Here is a 10762-nt window from a genome sequence, read left to right on the forward strand (position 1 = left end):
CAAAAAAGGAAGGCGTGAAACCGAATTTAAATTGTTGTTATGAGTTTTGTTCGAACTTTTAGGGATAAAAATTTATGGAAAATGAAACTAAGGTTAAGAGACTACGATGATAGGGAGTATTGAGTTCACTAGGACTCAGAGAAATAGACAAACCACCATACTTATACGATACAAAAAAATAAAAAAATAGATACATCTAATCAAACAAATAAAAAAAACCTAGAATTTTCTAATGCTTAACAACAAAATAATAAAAAAAGAAAGAGAAAGTAGGGGGAGTGAGGAAGAGAGATAGACAGAGAGGACCCCTGGTGTTGGTAGAACACTGAAGCAAGTGGTTATGCATGCATAGTGACGCTCTTGCCGAATCTTTTGCTTTTATGTATTTCATAGTGTGATGGAAAATTCAAAGTTATGTAGTTCTTATGTAGAAAATAATTGTATGTTGATTTGTTTTAAAGAAAATATTTTTGTTGTGATGATTTTGATAAAAGATAGTGCTGATTATGATAAGTTTGTATGATCGTTGGTTTATTGATTCGTATTGAGTATTTATTTGTCATAGATGTTAGTCTCAGAATAGTCAAGTTGTATAACGTGTGTTCTAGCAAGACAAAATTTTAAAATGATCTATTAAAAAGAACCTTTTAAAATGATTTATTTTAATTTGATTAGTTTGTTTAAAAATGAGTTTTAAAATTATCAAGTTGTCACAGCTTTTCCTCCTAAACACTAGATGATTAAAAGGATATCACACTTTTCTTCTTCTAAGATATGAGTTTTAGAATTATCAAGCCTTCAAAACTTGCATTCTAAGACTCAGATTATAGGGATGTCACATCCAATTGACATTTTCGAAATAATATTTCATTTACTATATATAAAAAAAAAAAAACTAGTAATTTTCACAACTTGTGTCCTATAAAACTCAAAGATTAAAAAGATGAAACATCTAATTAATCCATTTAAACAAATGATTAAACTGCTTATCATAAATAAAACTATTAATTTTTTTTTTGACAAGAATAAAACTATTAATTTAAAAGGTGCAATTTTAATAAAAAATAATAATAAATTAATAATGTAAAAATGTTCAGATACATCATACGGTTCTAGAAGAATATTAATCCTAATAATATGAAAGAAAGTGAAATCATGGTTCAAAATAGAGAAACTGGAACAGTCAACACCTTTATACATAAAAAAAAATAATAATAAAAACCTAGAATCTTTTGTAACAAAAAAAAAACTAGATTTTTCTAGACAAAAAGAAAACAATATAAAGAGATAGAGAGAGATAATAGGGTTTGGTTTACTATATGAAGTAGTAGGAGAGTTTGTATGAGATTAGATATCGAAGTTTTATTAAATCTGGGGGCCGGGGTTCATGGTGATGTGTAGAGGATGGTGAAGATATATGTGGCAATGTGTTTGGTTTCACTACTCTCTATATTTTCTCTTCTCTTATTTCCTCTCTTTTCTTTTGGACTCTCCTTCTCTTTTATTCCCCTAGCCTTGATTTATGGTTACTATTTATAAGGTAAATTAGGTTAAAGGCATTAGGAAGATGCCAATTGGAAAAGGGTGGAGAGGTGGTTACAAAAAGTTAGAGATTTAGAGCAGAGCATCTATTGAAAGCTCAAAATGGTAAAAGGTAAAAAGCAATGAGAAAGAAAAAAAATGGGAGCATGTTCAAATTGTTTTGTAAGGAGATGTTTGTGACAAAATTGCATGTGAAAAATACAAACAAAAAAAACATTGCATGTGAAAATCATAGCGGTGTGAGCTAAAAATGGAGAAAGGAAAATCAAATGGTAAAGAGAATTTGGAATGATGCTAGAATATAAGAAATAAGAATCCTTTGGAGTGTATTTGATGTAGTGTGCTCCAAAGAGGCTACAACCACTTTGCTACTCTAATTTGTTTTGTTTTTATCATTTTGTACTTTTGTTTTATAATTACTAAATATGGTCCTCAAATAAAATTTTCATTCAACTACTAACAAATGGAATATGAAAAAGGAAAATAGAGAAAAAAACATGTTATGAAAATCAAAGAGATAATTTTCACCAGGATATAAATCTTGAGGTTGTCGCGGTGCCTCCTTCTATATCTCAACCTCCTTCCTTATGTTGGGGCTCATATGCTGCCTTTGACACTTGAGACGCTCCGAGTCTATCACGTATGACCTTTGCCTAGACAAGACTTTTGTGGTCGTCCTGTTGCCTCTAACACGACTGGGGTATGCCTCCATAACTGAAACAAATCAAAATACAAAAACCGATCAATATATTAAAGAAAGTTTTGAGATAAGTCAAAATTCATCATAACTAACTTCGTCTCGTATTTTATAAATCAAATTCGTTAATAATGCATTTCGATTTAAAAAATCTCAAAATATTGAACGCCAGTAGAAAAAAATCAAACAAACCAATGAATGTTTGAGCAAATGAGATCTAACATTTGTTTAGTGGTGGGAAATGTCTCAAAAACAATGGGTTTAAGTAACTTGACTTTAAAAATGACATACTTTAGCAAGATTCAAATATTGGGGAGGTTGAGAGTTTTTTAGGGCAAATATCGTAACTAATGAAATAGGGGGAAGGAAGTTTAGCCCGACTTATATATCAACATGGTTCATATTCTATAATCCGAAAATGTGTTTTCTTTTTATATATATTTTTTAGATTATAGAATCCAAGAATAAAATGTGAATTTGAAGGGCACGTGAGAGGTATGAATGATAAAATGTCATGTCTTTAAATTTGTCTAAGGCCTACTAATGTATTGGGTGGGCCATGTAGGGATTTAATAGGCTGGCTAAGTAAAATACAAATACACAATATGAAAGTTAGATCACAAAAGGAACAGCTAGATAGAAATTTATGTTATCACTCTTGATGGAATTGCCATAATTCCCTCATTCCATTCAGTTTTTTGTGTTGGCCACAAATTCACGTTGTGACAAATTTACGAAGATAAACTATATATGTAAAACACATCTTCACTTTTGGATTACTATAAAACCAGTGAACTTTGTGCATGTGCGATTGATGGCTTATTGATTTTACATCAAAAGATGAGATTGATAGGGACACTCTCTTAGATCTTATAATAAAGAGAACCGCGAACTTCTACTTTTAAAGATCCATGTTAGTTATCGTTAGAATTTTAAATGATTTTCAAGTATTGATCCATTGTACTCAATCATTGTTGCCTAGAAACTATAAGACAAATCATAAGTCAAAGTGTGCTATAGTTTTTTATGTGGTTAATCAATTATAATATTTGTTAAGTGCAGGGGCGGAACCAGGATTTGAACATCAGAGGACCAAATTTAAAAGGTATACTTTAGTAAAATAAAAATAAATTCTCAAATGCACTACATATTAAAAAAAAAAAGTTACATCCATAGTTAAAGGGCTTACAAGTTACATAATTAAAGGACTTTTTTTTTTTTTTTTTAGAAGTTAAAATGCTTTTTTTTCTCTCCATAAAAGACAGAGACCCACTAAACATATAATATAACGTAACACTTATAGACTCGTAGTGATGGAGGACCACATTGCTGACCTTATTGAAACAACATATAAAATTATGGTATATTACTAGTTGAAAAAAAAAATTGAAAAACGTGGGGGAACTATGGCCTCCCTTGACCCATGTGGTACCTCCGCCACTAGCTAATCAAGTACTGATCAAGTCAACCTTTCAACCATAAGACGAAGAGGATCATGAGTTTCTACTTACAAAGAGCAGCATCCATTATCATTAGAGTTTCAAATAATTTTTAAATATTTTAATGTAACATTGGATATAAATAGTTGTAAATAAAAGTTGTAACCAAAAAAAAAAAGTTGTAAATAAAAGTTGCTATATTTGTCTTTATATTTGGATTTGAGTGCCAAATTCATTAATTGACATGAGAGATGAATGTCACAACTAAGAACTTAATTGGCCCCACTTGTCACTACATATGAGGACTAACCAGTAAGAGATCCACATCCCCTTAGTGATCAAAATAGAAACCATAAGCAGCCACATTGACTTTCTTTTCTTTTCCCCTCAAAGGTGAAACTTCTCTTTCTATATCCTTCTATTTATAAAACCCATTAAGGACCACTCATAATTTCTTATATAAATTTGTAGGAAAATGACCAAGATATTTATGCCATTATGTCTTCTCTTCTTAGCTTTTTCTGGATTTGTGAATGGCTCAATGAATAAGAAGGAGAAGAATCATGATGATATTAAATTGTTTGAGCTCAAGAAAGGTGATCTTACTTTGAAGGTCACTAACTGGGGTGCTACACTTGTATCATTAGTCCTTCCTGACAAAAATGGTAAATACACCTAGTTCATTGTTTGATTAGTATATATTCTTTATTACAATTGAATCGAACTAGATTGTTCAAATGGTTAAAAGTGTAGCTTCCATTAATTTGTTCAACTTTTTTAAAACATTGATTTATGTTTTTTTACATATTTTTTTTTTATACATTATATGGTTTAATTTGTCTCAGGAAACTTAGGTGATATTGTTCTTGGATATGATACTCCCAAGGCATATACTGTAAGTCTTGCTCTAAATAATGTCCATAGATCTTTTCTTCTATGAAGGCAATAATGTTTTTTGTTTGTGACAAATATTTTGTCATTTTGTTATATTTGTTTGAAGACCAAGCACGTTAGCATGACCCTACAACAAATATCTAAATTTGGTGTTCCCTAGAAAAAGGTTTATTTGTTTGTTAAATAATTTAGTTGGTTACGTTGTAGGTTTGCTATTTTCTTTTTCTTCTAAGAGGGCCTCCCAAAATAATTTAGTAACTTAATTTGAGATCATAACTTGTGGGTTCCATAAATGTAGTGGCTTACATAACTTATCATATCATAGATATATGTGTGTTTGGTTTATACTTTTTTTTTTGTTTCAATAAAGTAGTAATTATACTTGCAAAGTTGCAATGCTAAAAATTTGCAGAATGATACATCATACTTTGGAGCAACCGTTGGTAGGGTTGCTAACAGAATCGGAGGAGCTCAGTTTACTCTAAATGGAGTCCGGTACAAGTTAATTGCTAATGAGGGAAATAACACTCTTCATGGTACACATGTTTGAATAATGGAATAATAGATATTTTGGTCCTTAATGTATAACAAATAATCATAATAACTTACAAATGTATAAAAATTTGAAAATAGTTGTGCACTCCTTTAATTGGAATAGTCTTTTGCATTAAAATGTTTTGTTAATATTGTCATATCAGTCCTCAATATACTTACTTATTGTTATATCAGTTCATATAAGCATATAAGAAAAGAGTTATTGACAACATTGAGGGATCATTTTACGTCAGGTACTATTTTGACTAGCGGAATGCAAAATCAGTGACTTTTTTAAAATTTTGATACATTGAGGACCAAAGATAAATATTACCCCTGAATAATATAGATCAGTAAATGCATGATAGTTTTTTTTTTGTTTAATTTTTTAAATTTTACTATGATTATATTTGTGTGGTACATAAATAAATTTATAATTGGACCAGTGTCAACCTCAATTACTCTGCATTAACCAACAATACTAATAACAATTCAAATAATGTAACCACAAAAAAAATATTGCTTTATATATTAAGTTTGTATACTACATTTCATCACATAGAAACATGTCTCTTAATTTTTTACTTTCCTTAGGTGGACCTAGAGGATTCAGTGATGTTCTTTGGAAAGTGGAAAAGTATGTAAGAGAAGGTGATCAACCCCTGATAAAATTCGGTTACCACAGTTTTGATGGTGAAGAAGGTATGCACTAATCAATATCATTAGATATGTGTTCATTAATCCTTCAATGTCTATTAGAAAACAAAAGAATTAACAACAATATTAGAGATCGAAAAATTGAAATTAGTCTCTAATTCGACTCAACTAAGTTGGTTCAACAATACTAGGATACAATTGAAATCAAACCAATTGATGGAGTGGTCTGTTTCTAGTTCAATCAATTAAATCAGCCAGTTCAGTCCAATTTTCAAAATACTAATGTATCTTGTATGCTTGTGTATCATACTTGTTTCTTCCTCTTTTTATAGAATGGGATACTTCTAAAACAAAGTGGAAAATATTATTAACTAAAGCGAAATTAATAATCATTTTACACTTTTAAGATTATAAAGTCAAACTCTTAACAATGAGCGACACCTCCTTATAAATATGTTTGGATTGTCGGTTAGGTCGATAAAGTCAAAATGACACCATGATTTTTTGAAGATCCCAAGCATAACTTTTCTTAAAATCATGGCGGTTAGCTGTGACTCTGTCAATCTCACTGTCAAATCAAACATACATGTAGTGATGTATTGCACACATTGAGATACTCCTTTATATCCCTTTCTATGTATCATTTCATAGAGATAGTAGTTAGTACACAAACAAGTAACAAATTGGCACTTGATGTCTACATAGTGTGTGATTACCTCATATAAGAGTACTTAAATTAACATAAACTACCCTTAGATAAGGTGATTACATCTTATATACAGACATCAAATACTAACAAGCTACTCGCTTAGTAAAAAGCTACTAAGATTTTTAATATTTCAAACTTAAAAATATAAATGTGCATGCTTGTGATTTGAATTATAACATATAGTATTCATTTGCATTACAGGATTTCCTGGTGACCTCAAAGTAACAGTGAGCTACATTCTAAGAAAAAATTCCCTAACTATAATTATGCAAGCAAAAGCTCTAAACAAACCCACACCAGTAAATTTAGTTAACCATGCTTATTGGAACCTAGGAAACCACAACAGTGGCAACATTTTAGATGAAGTTGTTCAAATTTTTGGATCAAAATTCACACCTTTTGACAATAACCTTATTCCAACTGGAAAATTTTCATCAGTCAAAGGAACACCAAATGATTTCCTAAAGCCACAAATTGTTGGTGCAAGAATTAATCAATTACAAAAAACTAATGGTTACAACGTTAATTATGTGCTTAATAAAGGAAAATTAGAGAACAAAGAAGGATTAAAGGTTGCAGCTATAGTTATGGATAAGAAATCAGGTAGAGTTATGAAGCTTAGTACTAATGCACCGGGATTGCAATTTTATAGTGCTAATTTTGTGAAGAATGATAAGGGAAAAGGAGGGTTTGTTTATCAACCACGTTCTGCACTTTGTTTGGAGAGTCAAGCTTTTCCTGATTCTGTTAATCATCCTAATTTTCCTTCAACTATTGTTACAAAAGAAAAGCCTTATAAGCATGTTATGTTGTTGAAGTTTTCCACCAAAGTCCCACATGCTTTTTCACAATTCTAATTGCTCTTTCTTTCTAAGCTACATTTACAATTTGCCATGTATGCTTCATGTATTTATTTTGTAATAATGCCTTATACTACCTACGGTACTATTAGTATGTTTGGACACAATAAGTAATATTTGTTGTGTTTGTGTCAGTTTTAGGAGAGACTTTTAAAGCTCGTTGAGTTCACATCGTATGAAGTCGACATAGACATGTATGCCAGCCACGATATATACACAGACATCATCCATGATATAAATTTGTAGGAAAATGACCAAGATATTTGTGCTGCTATGTCTTCTCTTAATATAAACCCAAATCCCAATCGATTTGATCAAAAATCAAACTACACCAACCTGTAATTCTCAGATCACTCGAAAAGTTTGTTTTCTTTAATTTTGATGTGCATCTCATAGGCTGATAGGGTTTACGTCTCTTCTTGTGTTTCTCTAATCATTTTATGTTTATTTTAGATTTTTGGCTTTTGCTTTCTCCACGATCACATGTCTTCAATATGAAGGCATATGTTAGTGGTAAAAACAAAAATATAACACCTAAAATAAGAAAAAAAAAATGATTAGAGAAACACAAGTAGAGAAACACAAACCTTTTCAATGAGTTGAGATGCATGAGTAAATCAAGCCTACCTTTTTTGTGATCTTAGAAAGACGGGTGAATGTAGCTTGATTTTATGTTCAAATGTATTGGGATTTAGGTTTAGGTTGCGAAAAGGAAAGGAAGGTGTAAAATCGTGTTTGCCATTGTTGTTATGAGTTTTATTTGAACTTTAAAGGTTAGGGATGACAATTTCTAGAAAAGTGACTAGGGTTAAAGGTTTAACAATGGTGGCAAGTATGGAGTTCAGTAAGACTAATAAAACGACACAAACGATAAGAGAGCTTGAAACAAAATACAGTGAGTAACACTTATGATTTCCTCTCTTTTTTTGAAATGTTAAGAGTTGGATTTTGGTCATTTTGATAAAAGATTAATTATTTGACAAAAAGATAGTTTTGATTTGATTAACAAAAATGATATTAAATGTGATGAGAATTCAATTATGACAAGTTATGATTGTTGGTTGAATTGCCTTGAGTATTTATTTGTCAGTAAAGTGAGTTTTAGAACTGTGAAGTTGTACAATTTATCTTCCAACAAGTCAAAAAGTAAATAAAAAATCATATCTAATTAATCGCCTCACAATGATCTATCTATTAAAAAAAAATAAAAAATCCTCTTAGAATAATTTATTAATTCAATTCGTTTCATTTGTTTAAAAAAAAAAGTTTTAGAACTATCATGTTGTCTCAACTTTTATCCTAAAAACTCAATGATTAAAAGGATATTACATCCACTTAGTTTTTTTGAAACATTCTCAACTTGATTGATTTTTTCCTTTCTAAGAAATGAGTTCTAAATTATGAAAATGTCACAATATGTATCCTAAAACTCAAAAATTAAAGGGATGTCACATACAATTAAACTTTTCGAAACATTTTTCATTTACTGTAAAAAATTAATTTTAGAACTAGTAAACTGTCACACGACTTGTATCCTAAAACTCAAAGATTAAAAAGATGATACATTAGTTAATTCATCTTTAAAAATGATTAATTTTCTTATTATAAATAAAGCTATTAAAAGGTGCAATTTTAATAAAAAATAGTAATAATATAAAAATATTCAGATATATCATACGCTAGAAGAAGATAGAGCATATATTTTATATCACGATGGATTTGTCAGAATCACACCACCTTGATACAAATCATACACTTAATAATATAGGGTTTGATTTACTATTTGAAGAAGGAGGAGATTTTGTAGATTAGTTATCGGATTTTTATAAAATGTGGGGGGTTTATAGTGATGTGTAGAGGATGGTGAAGATATATGTGGCAATGTGTTTGGTTTCTCTACTCTCTATATTTTCTCCTCTTTTATTTCCTCTTCTCCAATGTGTTTGGTTACTATTTATACTAGAAATTAGGTTAAAGCATTAGGAAGATGCCAATTTATTGAAAGGGTGGAGAGGTGGTTACAAAAAGTCAGAGATTTAGCGGTACAAAATTGCATGTGAAAAATCCACCCAAAAAAAATATTGCATGTGAAAATCATAGCGGTGTGAGCTAAAAATGGAGAAAAGGAAAAGTAAATGGTAAAGTGAATTTGGAATGATGCTAGAAATATAAGAATACTTTGAAGTAATGCTCTGAAAAGGCTACACCACTTTGCTACTCTAATTTGTTCTGTTTTTATCATTTTGTACTTTTGTTTTGTAATTACTAAATAAGGTCCTTAAACAAAGTTTCCATTCAACTGCTAACAAATGGAAACGGAAAATGGAAAATAGAGAAAAAAAACATGTTATGATTTAGAAAATTTTCACGAGGATACAAATCTTGAGGCCGTGTCGCGCCTCCTCTTATATATCAACCTCCTTCTGATGGGGCTCATGTGATGCCTCAAGCTTAGGCTTTGGCGTCCTTTGTTGTACGCTCTTTCCTAGACGAGACTTTCATGGTCATGTGTTGCTTCTAAAACGATTAGGGCGTGCCTCCTTAATTGAAAGAAATCAAAATGCAAAAACACATCAATATATTGAAGAAAATTTTGAGATAAGTCAAAATTCATCATAACTAAACTTGTGAAAGTTAGATCACAAAAAGAACAGCTAAATAGGATTGCCAGAATTTCCTCATTCCATTTATTTATTTTTGTATTGGCCACAAATTCAAGTTGTGACAATTAAGATAAAAAGCTATACATACATGTAAAATACATCTTTATATTCGGTTTACTATAAAACCGTCTTCACATTCAAGTTGTGAACTTTGTGCAAGTGCGATTGATGATTTATTGATTTTACACCAAAAGATGAGACCGATAGGGATACTCTCTTAGATCTTATAATTAAAAAAATCGTAAACTTCTACTTCTAAAGATCCATGTTAGTTATCGTTATAATTTTAAATGGTTTTCAAGTATAGATCTATCATATTCAATCATTGATGCCTAGAAACTATAATACAAATCATAAATGAAAGTGAGCTATAGTTTTTTCATGTGGTTAACCAATTATAATATATGTTAAACGAACATCGATCAGGTCATCCTTTCAGCCATAAAGACGAGGAGGGTCAAGAGTTTATACTTGCAAAGAGCCACATCATAGAGTTTCAAATGATTTTTAAATATTATTCCATTGTAAACCAATGTAACGTTGGACAGAAATAGCTCTAAATAAAAGTTGCTATATTTTGTCTTTATTTTTGGATTTGAGTGTCAAAATCATTAAATGTCCTAGGAGAACATGAAGGTCACAACTAAGAACTTAATTAGCCCAACTTGACTCTATATATTAGTACTAATCAGTAAGAGATCCACATCCCCCGGTGACCAATATAGAAACCATAAGCAGCCACATTGACTTTTCTCAAAGTTGAAACT

The 10762-nt window shown here is 30.4% G+C and overlaps 1 protein-coding gene across 3 annotated transcripts; it reads left to right on the forward strand.

The window, feature by feature from the left end:
• The first annotated feature begins 3964 nt into the window (after window positions 1–3964).
• LOC25495288 (galactose mutarotase) lies at window positions 3965–7466 on the forward strand. Of its 3 annotated transcripts, XM_013595494.3 has the most exons (6): window positions 3965–4071; window positions 4150–4343; window positions 4524–4573; window positions 4985–5108; window positions 5701–5808; window positions 6674–7466. In XM_013595494.3, the coding sequence occupies exons 2-6, from the start codon at window positions 4154–4156 to the stop codon at window positions 7327–7329; spliced, it is 1128 nt and encodes a 375-aa protein (XP_013450948.2). In that variant the 5' UTR covers window positions 3965–4071; window positions 4150–4153; the 3' UTR covers window positions 7330–7466. The 3 variants fall into 3 exon arrangements, with proteins under 3 accessions (XP_013450948.2, XP_024641270.2, XP_024641271.1); XM_024785502.2 differs by lacking the exon at window positions 3965–4071 and having other exon boundaries at window positions 4117–4343; XM_024785503.2 differs by lacking the exon at window positions 3965–4071 and having other exon boundaries at window positions 4203–4343; window positions 4963–5108.
• The last annotated feature ends 3296 nt before the right edge of the window (window positions 7467–10762 follow it).

The sequence above is a fragment of the Medicago truncatula genome, chromosome 6, assembly GCF_003473485.1.
Source record: "Medicago truncatula cultivar Jemalong A17 chromosome 6, MtrunA17r5.0-ANR, whole genome shotgun sequence".
NCBI lineage: Eukaryota > Viridiplantae > Streptophyta > Magnoliopsida > Fabales > Fabaceae > Medicago > Medicago truncatula.

What these genes read in the sequence shown, in the direction of transcription:
- LOC25495288 (XM_013595494.3), top strand. Translation starts at nt 4,154, where the DNA reads ATGACCAAGATATTTATGCCATTATGTCTTCTCTTCTTAGCTTTTTCT. An exon ending in GGGAAATAACACTCTTCATG is followed by an intron (nt 5,109 to 5,700) that starts GTACACATGTTT and finishes TACTTTCCTTAG; the next exon opens with GTGGACCTAGAGGATTCAGT. An exon ending in CAGTTTTGATGGTGAAGAAG is followed by an intron (nt 5,809 to 6,673) that starts GTATGCACTAAT and finishes TTTGCATTACAG; the next exon opens with GATTTCCTGGTGACCTCAAA.